This window comes from Gadus chalcogrammus, chromosome 21 (assembly GCF_026213295.1).
Source record: "Gadus chalcogrammus isolate NIFS_2021 chromosome 21, NIFS_Gcha_1.0, whole genome shotgun sequence".
NCBI lineage: Eukaryota > Metazoa > Chordata > Actinopteri > Gadiformes > Gadidae > Gadus > Gadus chalcogrammus.
The window spans coordinates 364,525-381,730 of NC_079432.1; the positions used below are offsets into that span (position 1 = coordinate 364,525).

At 50.3% G+C, this 17,206-nt stretch overlaps 1 protein-coding gene across 1 annotated transcript in view; it reads left to right on the top strand.

Annotated features, from left to right (window-relative positions):
* The window catches only part of col12a1b (collagen, type XII, alpha 1b), a 175,122-nt gene that overhangs the window by 45,867 nt on the left and 112,049 nt on the right, over nucleotides 1–17,206 (top strand). Inside the window, exons 27-41 of the mRNA XM_056581812.1 lie at nucleotides 654–783; nucleotides 2,752–2,891; nucleotides 4,596–4,728; nucleotides 5,310–5,327; nucleotides 6,045–6,184; nucleotides 9,346–9,475; nucleotides 9,812–9,951; nucleotides 10,174–10,303; nucleotides 10,633–10,772; nucleotides 11,176–11,305; nucleotides 11,646–11,785; nucleotides 12,359–12,488; nucleotides 13,394–13,533; nucleotides 13,864–13,993; nucleotides 15,596–15,735. Coding sequence (XP_056437787.1) covers nucleotides 654–783; nucleotides 2,752–2,891; nucleotides 4,596–4,728; nucleotides 5,310–5,327; nucleotides 6,045–6,184; nucleotides 9,346–9,475; nucleotides 9,812–9,951; nucleotides 10,174–10,303; nucleotides 10,633–10,772; nucleotides 11,176–11,305; nucleotides 11,646–11,785; nucleotides 12,359–12,488; nucleotides 13,394–13,533; nucleotides 13,864–13,993; nucleotides 15,596–15,735 — 1,911 coding nt within the window. The remainder of the gene's footprint in view (nucleotides 1–653; nucleotides 784–2,751; nucleotides 2,892–4,595; nucleotides 4,729–5,309; nucleotides 5,328–6,044; nucleotides 6,185–9,345; nucleotides 9,476–9,811; nucleotides 9,952–10,173; nucleotides 10,304–10,632; nucleotides 10,773–11,175; nucleotides 11,306–11,645; nucleotides 11,786–12,358; nucleotides 12,489–13,393; nucleotides 13,534–13,863; nucleotides 13,994–15,595; nucleotides 15,736–17,206) is intronic.

The following is a 17,206-nucleotide window of genomic DNA, read 5'->3' on the forward strand; positions in this document are numbered from 1 at the left end:
TGTCTCTGTACTGTCTAACCCCTACCTGCTCCTTAATGACCTGTCTCTGTACTGTCTAACCCCTACCTGCTCCTTAATGACCTGTCTCTGTACTGTCTAACCCCTACCTGCTCCTTAATGACCTGTCTCTGTACTGTCTAACCCTACCTGCTCCTTAGTGACCTGTCTCTGTACTGTCTAACCCCTACCTGCTCCTTAACGACCTGTCTCTGTACTGTCTAACCCCTACCTGCTCCTTAACGACCTGTCTCTGTACTGTCTAACCCCTACCTGCTCCTTAATGACCTCTCTCTGTAGCCTGGCTATTGCCAGACCAAGCTCAGTAGTGGATTGCACGTTGGTCTGGGGAAACTGCTGTCATTTTCTTCAGCACAAGAGGCGTGATCAATAGGCCGAGTTCAACTGACTCTGAACGCGATTGGCTGCTTGCCGCCGCTTCCCTGTCATCATTGTGGGGGGGGGAGGAGCCAGCTTGGTGATTGGCTCCCACAAAAACGTATCGGAAGCAGAAAGGAATGCATTACTCATCTCCAGACCCTTCTGAAGGGCGAATTTAAATCGTCGGCAGAATGGGCGGGGCTACCCAGTCTACTATCTCTGCACTGTGCATGTCACTCTGATGACCCCTGTGTGACCTTTGACCCTGGGGGCAGATGGAGGTCAACGGTGACATCACCTCCCTCGACCTGGGCAGCCTGATATCCCAGAGCGAGTACGACGTGGCGGTGACCCCCGTGTACGACCAAGGCCCCGGGACCCCCATGCTGGGACAGGCCATCACAGGTGAGACACCCCCCCCCCCCCCCCCCGACCCCGTTCGGCTCGGCTTCATCAGTAGTCTGGAGCAGTGGTTCTCAAATCGGGGTCCGCGTTCCGTTTGGGGTACTTTGGAGTACTGCTGGGGGTACTCAGAAGATCTCTCAGAAAAGAATACAGATTAAATAAATCAATAAATTGTGAGTATTTGCACCCTCTTAATGTTCTTGTTTACTGCCAAATAGAGCGCACATTTTTTATTTATTTTAATTTATTCATTTTTCTCCCCCCAAAAATGTCTGTGCCAATGAAGGGCGTACTCGTCTGAAAGAATATCTTAGAGGGGGAACGCTAGTAGAACCAGACGGAAACCGTTGCTCCAGTGAGACGGCCCTGGCGCCCTCCTCCACCTGCTCCCTCCACCACCTCCACCTGCTCCCTCCACCACCTCCACCTGGGGTTGACCTTAAAGGGGACCCATTATGCTTTTTCGACTTTTATGACCTATAAACGTTGTTATAATGATTGATGTCATGTTTAACCATACTAAAGTGTCAAATAATGACGTACATGCATTTCGACGTATTCCCTGCTGACAGTCTGGGGTGACTGTGCAGAGCGCTAAACACTCCGGACAACGTTTGCGATTCACTTCTTCGCATTTCCGGGAAATCATCTACGTAGAGGCACTCCTGCCGCGCCCCCATATGCCTGGTCAAATCTGCCCGCCCGCACGCTCCAAGGAAGGTAACCAATCACAACGGAGTTGGGTTGGCAGGAGGGGGGCTAGGGGGCGGAGAAGGACGAAACGGAGCGTTGACGGAGAATGCTGAAAGCGCCCAGATGAGAGGAAGAGTTTCCCGAAAATCTGCATCGTTTTTTGTGTATGGTTAAACATGACTATCAATCATTATAACAACGTTTATAGGTCATAAAAGTCGAAAAGCATAATAGGTCGCCTCTAAGTCCTTATTGGGCCTGATTCACCGGGCGGCCATCTTGAATCCATCTGAGCGCCATCTTGGTTCTGGGGGGACCGGAGGACTTCAGTGTTATGTGTAGATCCAAGATGGCCGGCGGCTGTGCGCGGCCCACGGATGCTAGGCTTCCCCGGGGGATCTCTTGTGTCTTCTGCTGTTGACGACTGGTGTCCTAGTTGTTGCCATGGCAACCAGTCAGCATGGTTCCGTGGGGCCAGACGTCGCGGCCAGAGCAGCAACGGTTCCCCTGTTTATTAGACATAGTTTCCCCATCTGTGAACCAACACGGTATTGTGTGTGTGTGTGTGTGTGTGTGTGTGTGTGTGTGTGGGTGTGGGTATGTGGGTATGTGATTTATGCCGCAGTTTATCAATAATCCTCGGTGAAGTTTGTGTCTGCACAGGTTGAGACAGAAGAACAGAACGACACACAAGCACATACACACAAACAGACACACATGTGACAAATGAAAAACAGACACAATCGTTTATACACACACACACACACACACACACACCAAACATAATGTGACATATACGCACAAACACAGAAACAGAACTAATAAACACCGTGCCTGGACAGGACCTTGAAATGCACCTGCAGCTAAACGCTCTTCCTTGTGTTCATCACCTGGGCTCGTTAAACCGCCACGCCCACCAACACTTCCTCACACTCTCTCCTCCCTCCTCTCCCCCCTCCTTCATGACTCCTTCTCTCCCTCTCCTTGCTCCTCCCCCTCCTCCTCCTCCCTCCTCTCGCTCTCTCTCTCTCTGTCTCTCTCTCTCTCTCTCTCTCTCTCTCTCTCTCTCTCTCTCTCTCTCTCTCTCTCTCTCTCTCTCTCTCTCTCTCTCTCGTCTCTCTCTCTCTCTCTCTCTCGTCTCTCTCTCTCTCTCTCTCTCTCTCTCTCCCCCTCTTGCTTCTCTCTCTCTCTCTGTCCCTCGCGCTCTCTCTCTGTCCCTCGCTCTCTCTCTCTCTCTGTCCCTCGCGCTCTCTCTCTCTCTCTCTCTCTGTCTAGATGTGGTCCCGGCCCCCAAGGACCTGAGGACCTCAGAGGTGACCCAGACCTCCTTCAGGGTGACCTGGGCTGTAGGGGCCCCGGACGTGGCCATGTACCGGCTCGGCTGGGCCAAGAAGGGGAACTCCAACTTCGAACACGTAAGTTACAACGAGAGAGGTGAAACAAACTACCAACAGGATAGAGGAGAAACCAACTACCAACACGATAGAGGAGAAACCAACCACCAACAGGAGAGAGGAGAAACCAGCTACCAACAGGAGAGAGGAGAAACCAACTACCAACAGGAGAGAGGAGAAACCAACCACCAACAGGAGAGAGGAGAAACCAACCACCAACAGGAGAGAGGAGAAACCAGCTACCAACAGGAGAGAGGAGAAACCAACCACCAACAGGAGAGAGGAGAAACCAGCTACCAACACGATAGAGGAGAAACCAACCACCAACAGGAGAGAGGAGAAACCAACCACCAACAGGAGAGAGGAGAAACCAACTACCAACAGGAGAGAGGAGAAACCAGCTACCAACACGATAGAGGAGAAACCAACCACCAACAGGAGAGAGGAGAAACCAACTACCAACAGGAGAGAGGAGAAACCAACCACCAACAGGATAGAGGAGAAACCAACCACCAACAGGATAGAGGAGAAACCAACTACCAACACGATAGTTACTGAGTAACCCTAACCCTACTGGGTTAATCCCGTCCTAAACTAAAGGGGCTGCAGGTAAGATTCAGGGCTAGTAAAGAGAGGGCAGTAGAGACGTGATCCGCCCTCCCCTCTCTACTCCCTCCCTCCCTTTGTTTCTCCACCAATGAGAAGTGATGCATTTCACGCACCTGTGATTGACCGGTGAGATGACTTCCAGAGCCAATCAGAGAAGCGATGCCCCGATTAGTCAGAAATCGGAATGTTCTCATACAGAGGCGGGCGCATTGAACCAGGACCAGATATTCTCACCGCACATTTCACTCCGTAATGGATGACAGATGCCTGGGTCATTCCTAACTAATTACACTCATATTATGGCTCTTAAATCTCGGCAACGGCACCTTTTATGTAGTACAGCTTATTTTGTCCTCAACCTGACTTATCTCAACAAATGAGAGATGATCTCCTAGATCAGCTACCCCTCTCATTTTCCCCTTTACGTGTCTCTCTCTCTCTGTCTCTGTCTCTCTGTCTCTCTGTCTCTCTCCCCCCCCCCCCCTCTCTCTCTCTCTCTCTCTCTCTGTCTCTGTCTCTGTCTCTGTCTCTGTCTCTCTGTCTCTCTCCCCCCCCCCTCTCTCTCTCTCTCTCTCTCTCTCTGTCTCTCTGTCTCTCTGTCTCTCTGTCTCTCTCTCTCTCTGTCTCTCTGTCTCTCTGTCTCTCTCTCTCTCTCTCTCTGTCTCTCTGTCTCTCTGTCTCTCTGTCTCTCTCTCTCTCTGTCTCTGTCTCTCTGTCTCTCTCCCCCCCCCCCCTCTCTCTCTCTCTGTCTCTCTCTCTCTCTGTCTCTCTGTCTCTCTGTCTCTCTCTCTCTCTCTCTCCCCCCCCCCTCTCTCTCTCTCTCTCTCTCTCTCTGTCTCTCTGTCTCTCTGTCTCTCTCCCCCCCCCCCTCTCTCTCTCTCTCTCTCTGTCTCTCTGTCTCTCTGTCTCTCTGTCTCTCTGTCTCTCTCTGTCTCTCTGTCTCTCTGTCTCTCTGTCTCTCTTTATCTCTGTCTCTCTGTCTCTCTGTCTCTCTGTCTCTCTGTCTCTCTGTCTCTCTCTCTCTGTCTCTCTCTCTCTCTCTCTCTCTCTCTCTCTCTCTCTCTCTCTCTCTCTCTCTCTCTCTCTCTCTCTGTCTCTCTGTCTCTCTCTCTCCAGGCCATCCTGAGCAATGAGGACACCACTCATGTCCTGGAGGGTTTGGACATCGACACAGATTACGACGTCACCGTCACCGCCATCTACCCCGACGAATCAGAGAGCGAGGACCTGATTGGCCACGAGCGCACCTGTAAGCCAAGCCCCTAGCTCCACCCCTACCTGCTGACAACACCCCAGACCCTGTACTCGCTACTCATACTTTACATACAAGTTATGCACAGTATTCACACGTGTACTTAACAGTATTTACAGATGTACTACGCAGTATTCACCGATGTACTGCAGGGTATTCACACGTGTACTTAACAGTATTAACAGATGTACTACGCAGTATTCATCGATGTACTGCAGGGTATTCACAGATGTACTGCACAGTATTCACAGATGTACCACACAGTATTCACAGATGTACTGCAGGGTATTTACAGATGTTCTACACAGTATTCAGAGATGTACTACACGGAATTTACAGATGTACTGCACAGTATTCACAGATGTACTGCAGGGTATTCACAGATGTACTGCAGGGTATTCACAGATGTACCACACAGTATTCACAGATGTACCACACAGTATTTACAGATGTACCACACAGTATTCACAGATGTACTGCAGGGTATTTACAGATGTACCACACAGTATTCACCGATGTTCTGCACAGTATTTACAGGTGACCTCCACCGTTAACCCTTTCTCACTCTCTGTCCTCAGTGCTGAAGGCGCCAGCTGGTATGTTAGGAGGAAGCCATTAGTATTTTGTTTATGTGTTCCGCTGTTGTCCACCTCATCCACTTCATCCACCCTCATCTGTCATGCTCTTCATCCTGTGATGTCATCAATGTGCACCCCAGTCATCCTATAGCAGTTAGCATGTCTTTTCTTAGCACGTGGGTTGTGTTCAAAGTACTTTAATGCGATCAATACATCGACCTGTCACCTCAGGTGTTGATGTGGCTGGTTGTCATGGTGAGCTCATGTGATCGGGATTAATTGGTTCATCATGGTATTGGATGATGTGGGTCAATCAAAAATAAACAAAATTTATGAATAAACTATTGGACATTAAATATACTTCATAGAAAGGAACAATTAGGCATTATTTGAGTTCCATGGATCAGTGTTGGTCAGAGCACCATTTTGATCGACTCGATTGATTGGAAACCGGGACTTGAGCCCAACCCTAGCTGCTTCCGTCTGTGTCTCGTTCATATTGTCCGCCTCACCTCCCCTCTCTGTATAGTCCATCCTCACGCCCCCTGGAACTCTGGGTCGTGGGGCATCGTGGAAGTCACCATCATCATCGTCTTCGTCATCACCATCTTCATCATCATCCATGTCTTCATCGCTTCACCCATCACCTCCCTACGCACCCTGAGCCACTCACCCGGCACGCATCACGCTCCCAGAACGGCCTGATTCTTACCTCCCCTCTACCCCCCCCCCCAGTGTCCACCGGCCCGCCCACCGACCTGGTGGTCATCAACGCCACCACCACCTCCCTGACCCCCAAGTGGGGGCATGCCCCAGGGCCCGTTCAGAACTACAAGATCACCTACCAGCCCAGCGCCGGGGGCAAGACCCTCACCGTGAGTCTCACCTACATTTAGGTTTCGATTACATCATGTTCTGGTTGAGCGCTGAAGTCCCCCTGGGGACAGACACACGGACGCACGGACGCACGGACGTACAGACACACAGACACACAGACACACAGATATACAGACACACAGACACACAGATACACACAGATACACACAGATACACACAGACACACAGACACACAGACAGACACACAGACACACAGACACACAGTGAGTCGGGACAGCAGACGTCAGAGGTCAGAGGTCAGAGGTCAGGTGCCTTCACCCCGCCCCCCCTACCAGACCGGACCGGTCGGACCCTGCAGAGGTCTGAGGAAGCTCCTGGCTGCAGAACATGTGGAGAAGGCTCATGCAGCATGAGCCTTCTCCACATGTTCTGCAGCCAGGAGCTTCCTCAGACCTCTGCCTTAATCCACATTTATATTTAGCAGAAGCTTTAATCCAAAGTGATTTACAATAAGTACATTTGTCAGAAGAAAGAGAAACAACTATTTATTGCCGTCGGTGCAGTAAGGATGTTCATAGAACCAAGTGCCGAGCACTAACAGTCACTAGGTTAACCCATTCCCTGTATACAACGAAGATAGCTAGGATAAGATACACCATGCTAAGTATTATTTTGAAGTGCAAGGACGAACAACATACAAAAAGTGTGTAACGGGGGTGTGGGGGTGGCGGTGAGGCGAGTCTCTGCGACTTCACGCTTTGTGCTTCACGTGTTGTGGTTCTGACTGGTGCCAGACTGACATCACTTGGTAATCAAAAAAACTGAGCCAATCAAAATAGAACAACAGTAAAGGAGGTGTTTAAAGTAAACTGCTCACAGATTATATAGGAAACCTCATAACCACACCATTAAAACTCTATGGAAACTTGGAAAGGTGTTTAATAGGAAGTGTGTGATGATTTTTTTTTCCTAAACTTAATGTAGAATATCCACATCACGATAAGAACTGCAGAGTGACTGTTTAGAACATTAAAACAACCCTGATAATGACGGCTGAATGAGAGACTCACCGTTCAGTCTGAATGTCGGACTCCCTGCGTACATCGAAGAGCTGTTGGAATACTCCAGTTTCCCTTTGTGTTTTTAAACCTAATCTTCAGTTTGGGATGATTACAGTACCAACAAAGAGACATTTCCACAGAGCGTTATTCAAACTTCGTTATCACTCAGGAGGAATGCCTGCTGACGTTGGCACACAGGATCTCAGAACGGGCTGGTGTTCAGCGAGGTCCTTCCCAGTTCTCCTCTGATCCTAGATCCCCTGTGTTCCCAGTTCCCCAGTGTTCCCAGTTCCCTCCCCCCAGCCCTAGTCCCCGTTAGCCCCCCCGGTCGGTCCGGTCTTCCAGGACGCAGTGGGACCCATCGGGAACGATTTAGAATCGGCCGGTTCCCCGGGGTGTCTGAGACGGGACGGCTCGGCTCCCAGCGGTGATGTCAGGGTCTTTACTGTCTTTGGTATTCCCGCCCCACCACAACGTGTGGATGCAGTTAAACACACACAAGCAGACAAACATCTGTTGTCAAATCTCGGCCTGTAGGAGTTATTGCATCGTAAAAACCAGCCAGATATTACCGGAGACGGGAGGAGGAGGGAGATAGCTCGCTCTGTCGATGTTGGCGTCGGCTTTGTTTACCTGCCGCATGCTCAGCACATGAAGACTGTGCTGGAATAACAGAGGTAAACAACCAACAAAAGACAGGGTAGGGAGGGAGCAGAGGCCAAGATAACATGCCTGGAGTCAAAGAGAGCTAAATGCTCCATCCCACCAGAGAGTCTGTGTTCTTCAGAGGGCTGCAGGTTCCATCCCAGTAGAGAGTCTGTGTTCTTCAGAGGGCTGCAGGTTCCATCCCAGTAGAGAGTCTGTGTTCTTCAGAGGGCTGCAGGTTCCATCCCAGTAGAGAGTCTGTGTTCTCCAGAGGGCTGCAGGCTCCATCCCAGTAGATAGTCTGTGTTCTTCAGAGGACTACAGGTTCCATCCCAGTAGAGAGTCTGTGTTCTTCAGAGGACTACAGGTTCCATCCCAGTAGAGAGTCTGTGTTCTTCAGAGGACTACAGGTTCCATCCCAGTAGAGAGTCTGTGTTCTTCAGAGGGCTACAGGCAGAGGCAGAAGGTCTCTGCCTGTAGCAGAGTTCTACAGGTCCTCAGCTCAATCCCACCAGAGAGTCTGATGTCCTCAGAGCTCTACAGGTCCCATCCCATCACAGACAGAAGGTCTATTGTTATCTGTCTCTGGTTGACGTCATGATGACATCTCGTGCCTCTCCCTTCGCTGGTTCAGTGGTGGTTTAGCGGTGAGACGCCTCGACGTGTAAATTAAACTGTTTTTCTTTTGCATGTGGGATTGTGATGCTAATTCCCCCCTGCTCCTCCAAGGACAGTGTTTAGGCACAGATGGATGTGTTTACTGGAACTCCTCCACTGCGAGATGCATTGCGAAACCTCCAGTCTAGAGACTCCCAGCGGCCTCTTTAGAATCCCTTTGAGTAAATCACTAAAAAAGAAAAGAAAAAAAGAATGTCTGACATCATCCACGGAGCGCGTGGATGACACATGTTGGATTTGTGTTGATTCAGGAGTCCAGCGCTGTTTGGAGGCAGTAGCCAAGGCAGACGTTCTCGTGACATCACTTGTTAGTTTTGATCCCTTCTATTACAGTGCTTCGGCTGGCAAAGCCTTTACAGTGTTTCTAATGCTCTGTTGAGTTTCGGCTGAGTTAACGTTTATAAAGATGCAGACTTCACCTCGTAAAAGCGCAGCTGTTGTCAAGGTTCCCTGTCCGCACATACAACACATCTGAACCGGCCGTCTGCGCCGACTACTTGATGCCAGAGTTATTCAGCTCAACTTTATCCGTAAGCCCAACAATTACAGTCTCAAAAGGCTCCCCAGGCTCACACAACCACCCCCAAGCCTAAATCTCCAAGAAAGAAGGGAACTTTGATGACCAATCATGACGGCGATCTCATGAAGCGTCCCGCCCACGGGGTGAACGTTTTAGAGAACCTGTCTTTTCTTAAATGTCATGATTGTAAATTGACGTTGAGGTCGGATCTCAGAGGCCGCGAGTACAGCGCCTCCATCCTGAAGGAACGCTCCTACGTCACCGCTGACCCCTCCACCCCTCCCTCCCCCGACAGACCCAGGTGGGAGGCAAGAAGACGTCGACGGTGCTCCAGAAGCTGAGCCCCGACACACCCTACACCATCACTGTGGCCGCGGTGTATGCCAACGGAGACAGCAAAGACATCTCCGGCCAGGGGAAGACCGGTAAGTCTGGAACGCTTTATTACTGTATCCCTGATTCACAGTGAGTCTGAGAGAGCCTAAGCCCCGAGCCCTAAGCCCTCTAAAGGGCAATGAATAGCTCCCCGAAACCTAAGGGGAGTAACCGGGAGGAGGTACCGCAGGAGAGTTAACGAGGTTGCTCCAACGAAGCGGGCAGCAGAGCTAGCCAGATATAACTGTCAGTGACCATGTAAAGTAATGGCTCTTAGCCATCCATGTGTTTGTGAGGACCTGTATGTGATGGACCTGTTTGTGAGGACCTGTGTGTGATGGACCTGTTTGTGAGGACCTGTGTGTGATTGACCTGCTTCTCCTCAGAACCTCTGGGCGGTGTGAGCAACCTCCAGGTCCTGAACCCCACCATGTCCACCCTGAACGTACGCTGGGAGCCAGCCAACGGAAAGGTCAAGGAGTACAAGGTTCTGTACACCCCTGCTGCCGGAGGAGCGGAGCGCGTGGTAGGATGACCCGCAGAACCAGACTGTAGAACCTTAGTAATCATCTGAAACAAACAAATATATCCAAATATCTGCATTTGTGGAGTATTAAATAGCAAATGTTTGGTATTTTTACTTCATAACTTATTACCTGATTGATCGACCAGCGGCTAGACTAACAGAGCCCTAGGATGTAATCTGACCTGAACCAATGGGAACTGTATGCACCTTTGCACCCCTCAGGAAAAGGTCTCCAGTTCAGCCACCACCACGGTTCTGAAGGGCCTGCAGCCTGACACCATCTACACCGTCACCCTGGTACCGGTCTACGCCGAAGGAGACGGCAAGAGGATGTCCGATGACGGGAAAACAAGTACGGGCGTTAGAGAGGCTCCTCCTTGGAGTGATGTTAGAGTGCTGAACTGTTTGTGAGGACCTGGTCTTGTTTGACCTGGATGCGATGGACCTGTTTGTGAGGACCTTTTTGTGCTACCATTTTTTGCGTTGTTAATGAGTACGCATTTGTGAGGACGTGTTTGTGAGGACGTGTTTGTGAGGACGTGTTTGTGAGGACGTGTTTGTGAGGACCACTTTGTGAGGACGTGTTTGTGAGGACGCGTTTGTGAAGACCTGTTTGTATTGGACTTGTCAGTGGGCATCAGTTTGTGAGGACGTGTTTGTGACGTACCTGTCCTCCCTCAGAACCTCTGGGCGGGGGGAGGAACCTGCAGGTCCTGAACCCCTCCATGACCACGCTGGAGGTGCGCTGGGAGCCGGCAGAGGGGAGGGTCACGGAGTACAAGGTGGTCTACGCCCCGGCGGCGGGAGGCCCCAAAAGCACGGTAGGACGGGCGCCCACAGAACCACAGAACCCTACTACGCGTTCACACTCGGGACATTAGGGCAGCCCTACAGAAGGATCCCAGGGAACCCGCAAGACCACGAAGGTCTTCGTCATAGCTAACCGAGAGAAACATCAACATAAGTATTTGAGTTCCGATGCCTTAAGAAGCAAAACACAAGTTGTTGTCTCTTAATCTCATCAGATTCCTCTTTCCTCCATTCAGTTGTCTAACGCAGAACATGTTCACAGGGAGATTATAAGAACAAATAACGTTTTTAAACGAAAAATCTATTTTCACTTTAATCCATGGCAAATGTTACATAGCAGTTTTTTGAACCCACCAAGTCCTCTTCTAAATGAAAAAGCTAACCTGAGCTGAACTTGGTTTGTTTCCGAACCAGGACAAAGTTACGGCAAAGTCCACCACCACCGTGCTGAAAGGCCTGACCCCCGACACCCTGTACAGCGTGACCCTGGTCCCGGTCTACAGCGAGGGCGACGGGAACGGCATGTCAGAGACCGGGAAAACGAGTAAGACTGGTGGAGAGAACACTCAACGAGATTCTTGGACAGTGAGGACCTCTTTGTGAGGACCTATTGGTGATAGACTGGTTTGCGAGGACCTGTTTGTGAGGTTCTATTACTGATAGACCGGTTTGTGGGGACCTGTTTGTGATAGACCTGTTTGTGAGGACCTGTGTGTGATGGACCTGTTTGTGAGGACCTGTGTGTGATGGACCTGTTTGTGAGGACCTGTGTGTGATGGACCTGTTTGTGAGGACCTGTTTGTGAGGAGGACCTGTGTGTGATGGACCTGTTTGGGAGGACCTGTTTGTGAGGACCTGTGCGTGATGGACCTGTTCCCCCTCAGAACCTCTGGGCGGTGTGAAGAACCTCGTGGTGGTGAACCCCACCATGTCCACCCTGAACGTGCGCTGGGAGCTGGCCGAGGGAAAGGTCAAGGAGTACAAGGTTCTGTACACCCCTGCCGCCGGAGGAGCTGAGAGCATGGTAGGACTGGTAGGGAGAACCTACGGAACCCCTTAGAACCCCGGTACTGTGTTCCATCACATGGCCACAGCCTCCCTGTAGGCATTGTAGAATTTCATCCTAGCTATCTTTGTCTATTCGGGGAATGGGTTAACCTAGTGATTGTTAGTGCTTGGCACTTGATTCTATGGAAATCCTTACTGTACCGACAGAGATAGATTGTTGTCTCTCTTTCTTCTGACTGTACTTGATTTGTAATTGTAAGTTACTTTGCATAAAAGTGTCTGCTAAATGCCCCCAATGTAAATGTACATCGTGGACCTTTGGTTAAAGCCCTCCTGGTGAATAGTAGAACTAAAACCACTTCACCACGGAACCCCACCCCCTCAGAGAGCGTGATAGAATCTCGGCCCCCCGAGCCCATCGACCTATCACCCGTCTCCAGCGGGTTCCCGATGCGGTCGGTCCCGGCCACATGGGTGGTCCGTCCTGTTTGTTGTGTGTTGCTCCTCCGTCTTGAAGCTGTAACCAAACCCTCTTCCTGCCTGGAGGCCGGCAGAGACTAAACCCTGATTCCCCCGCCGTTGTGAACAGGAACAGGTCTCCGGGACGGCCACCAGCACCGTGCTGAGGAGCCTCCAGCCGGACACCGTCTACACCGTCACGCTGGTGCCCGTGTACGCGGCCGGAGACGGAGCCAGGATGAAGGAGAACGGCAAGACAAGTAAGACCCACCAGGTTCTAACTCTGCTGTGGCGACATCGGCGTGGCATCACCGGCAGCCAATCAGCGTCCAGATCCTCACCTCATATTGAAACGATAACCTGTTGTAATCTGAAACACAACGCGACGTCATCTGAGTGGAACGCAGCGTCTGTTAGACGCATCAGAGGACAGCGGCTTGAATTAGACTATTGTGGCGTCTCTAGGCTGACAGATTGGAACATGAAAGCGTGGAGGCCGCAGTAGGACCATGTGTGTCTAGAGCGTACCCAGAGCCGCCGTGACGGGCCCCGGCCGTCCCGCACATTTCAAAGCATTCCGCGCACGAGGACGTGATGAACGGGATCCTGGTGGGCTCTCCTTCTCATTCCGGACGCTAGGATACTTTATACTTTGGACGAGGCTTTCCAAGTCGGATCTGATTGGAAACAGGAGCTGTGATTTCTGCTCGTGTGTTGTTCAGAGCTGCAACACAACACGCTTAATAACAAGCAGAGAGCAGCCGGGAGGCACTACACGGACACAGACCACAGCCCACGGGCCGCGGGCCAGGGGCCACGGGCCAGGGGCCGCTCTGGGGAGACCGGGCTACAAGAGGGGGGGGGGGGGATGTGATGTATAGAGGGGCGATGATACGTTTATGGATGGATGGATTTATTGATGGATGTAGATATTCATCTCTCTCTGTATCGATACATTTATACATACACACATGTAACAATGGTTATGTGATGTGTTCACTATAGATTATAGATGTAATAGTAATAAGTGATTGTGTGTGTGTGTGTGTGCGTGCGTGCGTGTGTATGTGCACGTGTGTGTGTGCACGTGTTTGTGTGTGTGTGTGTGCGCGTGTGTTTGGATGTGCGTGTGCCTGTGTGTCTGTGTGTGTGTGTGTGTGTGCAGGACCCCTGGGTGGCGTGAGGAACCTCAGGGTCACTGACCCCACCATGACCTCTCTGAAGGTGAACTGGGAGCCCGCCGACGGGGCGGTCCGCCAGTACAAGATCTTCTTCATCCCAGTGGACGGAGGGACGGAGGACATGGTGGGCTGTCTGTCTGTCTGTCTGTCTGTCTGTCTGTCTGTCTGTCTGTCTGTCTGTCTGTCTGTCTGTCTAGCTACAGTATTGCTCTATCTGTGTCACCTGTCTGTCCATCTATCTATCATCTGTCTTTCTAGATACAGAACTAATCCATCAGTGCTGATATTAACGATGCTTTGTGTGTGCCTGTGTGTGTGTGTGTGTGTGTGTGTGTGTGTGTGTGTGTGTGTGTGTGTGTGTGTGTGTGTGTGTGTGTGTGTGTGTGTGTGTGTGTGTGTGTGTGTGTGTGTGTGTGTGTGTGTGTGTGTGTGGTTCTTCTCTGCGCCCCCACAGGAAGTGGTCCCGGTGGGCACCACCTCCATCGTGCTGAGGAACCTGAAGCCGGAGACGCAGTACGCTGTGTCGGTGCAGCCGGTGTACCCCGCCCGCGAGGGTCGGCGGCAGACCGAGAACGGGATGACCTGTGAGCCACTGTCTAACCCCTACCTGCTCCTTAAGGACCTGTCTCTGTACTGTCTAACCCCTACCTGCTCCTTAATGACCTGTCTCTGTACTGTCTAACCCCTACCTGCTCCTTAATGACCTGTCTCTGTACTGTCTAACCCCTACCTGCTCCTTAATGACCTGTCTCTGTACTGTCTAACCCCTACCTGCTCCTTAATGACCTGTCTCTGTACTGTCTAACCCCTACCTGCTCCTTAATGACCTGTCTCTGTACTGTCTAACCCCTACCTGCTCCTTAATGACCTGTCTCTGTACTGTCTAACCCCTACCTGCTCCTTAATGACCTGTCTCTCTACTGTCTAACCCCTACCTGCTCCTTAATGACCTGTCTCTGTACTGTCTAACCCCTACCTGCTCCTTAATGACCTGTCTCTGTACTGTCTAACCCCTACCTGCTCCTTAATGACCTGGCTCTGTACTGTCTAACCCCTACCTGCTCCTTAATGACCTGTCTCTGTACTGTCTAACCCCTACCTGCTCCTTAACGACCTCTCTCTACTGTCTAACCCCTACCTGCTCCTTAATGACCTGTCTCTGTACTGTCTAACCCCTACCTGCTCCTTAATGACCTGTCTCTGTACTGTCTAACCCCTACCTGCTCCTTAATGACCTGTCTCTGTACTGTCTAACCCCTACCTGCTCCTTAATGACCTGTCTCTGTACTGTCTAACCCCTACCTGCTCCTTAATGACCTGTCTCTCTACTGTCTAACCCCTACCTGCTCCTTAATGACCTGTCTCTGTACTGTCTAACCCCTACCTGCTCCTTAATGACCTGTCTCTGTACTGTCTAACCCCTACCTGCTCCTTAATGACCTGGCTCTGTACTGTCTAACCCCTACCTGCTCCTTAATGACCTGTCTCTGTACTGTCTAACCCCTACCTGCTCCTTAACGACCTCTCTCTACTGTCTAACCCCTACCTGCTCCTTAATGACCTGTCTCTGTACTGTCTAACCCCTACCTGCTCAATAGGACCCGTCTTTGTACTGTCTAACCCCTACCTGCTCCTTAATGACCTGTCTCTGTACTGTCTAACCCTCACCTGCTCCTTAATGACCTGTCTGTGCTGTCTAACCCTCATCTGCTCCTCAATGACCTGTCTCTGTACTGTCTAACCCCTACCTGCTCCTTAATGACCTGTCTCTGTACTGTCTAACCCCTACCTGCTCCTTAATGACCGGTCTCTGTACTGTCTAACCACTACCTGCTCCTTAATGACCTGTCTCTACTGTCTAACCCCTACCTGCTCCTTAAGGACCTGTCTCTGTACTGTCTAACCCCTACCTGCTCCTTAATGACCTGTCTCTACTGTCTAACCCCTACCTGCTCAATAGGACCCGTCTCTGTACTGTCTAACCCCTACCTGCTGCTTTATGACATGGATCTCCATTCCCTATAATGTCAATGTAGACTAAATAGCTTTTTAAGTAAGAAGTAAGTATTATTTGAAGTGCCTTAGTCAGCGTTTCGTACCTCCATACAAATGAAAAGGAAAGACCAAAACGCCGCAGTATGGATCCGATCTGTGTCTGAGTTCGGTGTCCCTGCCCCCCGCCGCAGTGCCCTTGGCCGGTCTGAGCGACCTGCAGGTGAAGCACCCCTCCATCACCACCCTGACGGCGGAGTGGACGGCGGCCGACGGGAACGTCCAGGGGTACAAGGTCACCTACGTCCCCAGCAACGGGGGGCTGGAGATCACGGTAGACCCCCGTTCCTCCGCAACTCTTTACCCGCCTTTAGTTCACATCTGCTGCCTTTCATTTGCTCTGCACGAAATAGGATTCGGGTTTTAAATGTACCATTCTTCTCAGGCGCTTTTGTACATTTGTCGGATCAGAATTTAAGTTTTCAAAACTACCTGTTCAATCTTCACATCATTGTGCCACTTGTGCACATCAAAAAAGCAGTTTCTCTTTTCTTTGAAGAAGTTACAAATGCTTTGGTACATTCCTGCAAATGATTATGTACGATTCTCTGCTCTTTCCTACGAAATAAATTGCTTGTGTCATGTTGATCCAAATGTATTTCAATGGGTCTCTATTTAATAGTCCCACCCCCACAATATTTAGGCATTAGTTCATTGCATAAGTCTGTTCAATAAGTTTTCATAATGTGTCAAGCATATTTCTACACATTTCCATTAGACTTTTTTTCTAAATCTGTCATGAATTGGTAAATTGTTCCCAGGTGAATCTCGACTTCTCTAACAAAGTAAATGTGTGAAGCGTTAGATCAACCAGTTAACTGAAATAGCTCAAAGGTGCATCTCATGAACAATTAACTGGCAAGTATATATATAGATGGAGCACAACACAATGTTACAATGTCTGAAAATGGAAGGACAAGGAATTGGACGGGGTCAAAAGCCAGAGATAAGAAGAAGAGGCAGGGTGGTTTTTTGTTTTTCCCTTTATGCTATGAAGTGCCGTCAACAAATTACAGTACGAACAGTAAAAGGGTAAATGTGAATCTTGTCCAATCTCTTTCAATCAATCTCCCAAACACACTAAGGTGTAATTTAGAATTCTGAGATTAAAGTCAGAATTTCGAATTCAAAATCGGAACTTTGAGTTTGAAGGTAGCTAGCTACAGTATTGCTCTATCTGGTAACTCTGGGTAGGCTACCTGTAAGGAACCAAAGTCAGTCAGAGGCACCTTGCGACATACCGGTTTGGAACCACACGGTTCTACAGGAGAGGATTAGGGACAAATGGGCATCTTTATGAGTTCTGAGTTTAAACTCAGAACAATTTTTATTCTGATTTTAAAGTCAGAACTCCAAAAGAATAATCCCATGTGGCTCTAGTCCCCTTCTGTAGGTCAGTGTGAGGCTCTAATCCTCCCTGTAGGTCAGTGTGAGGCTCTAATCCTCCCTGTAGGTCAGCGTGAGGCTCTAATCCTCTCTGTAGGTCAACGTTAGGCTCTAGTCCTCTCTGTAGGTCAGTGAGGCTCTAATCCTCTCTGTAGGTCAGTGTGAGGCTCTAATCCTCTCTGTAGGTCAGCCTGTGGCTCTAATCCTCTCTGTAGGTCAGCGTGAGGCTCTAGTCCTCTCTGTAGGTCAGTGTGAGGCTCTAGTCCTCTCTGTAGGTCAGTGTGAGGCTCTAATCCTCTCTAGGTCAGTGTGAGGCTCTAATCCTCTCTGTAGGTCAGCGTGAGGCTCTAATCCTCTCT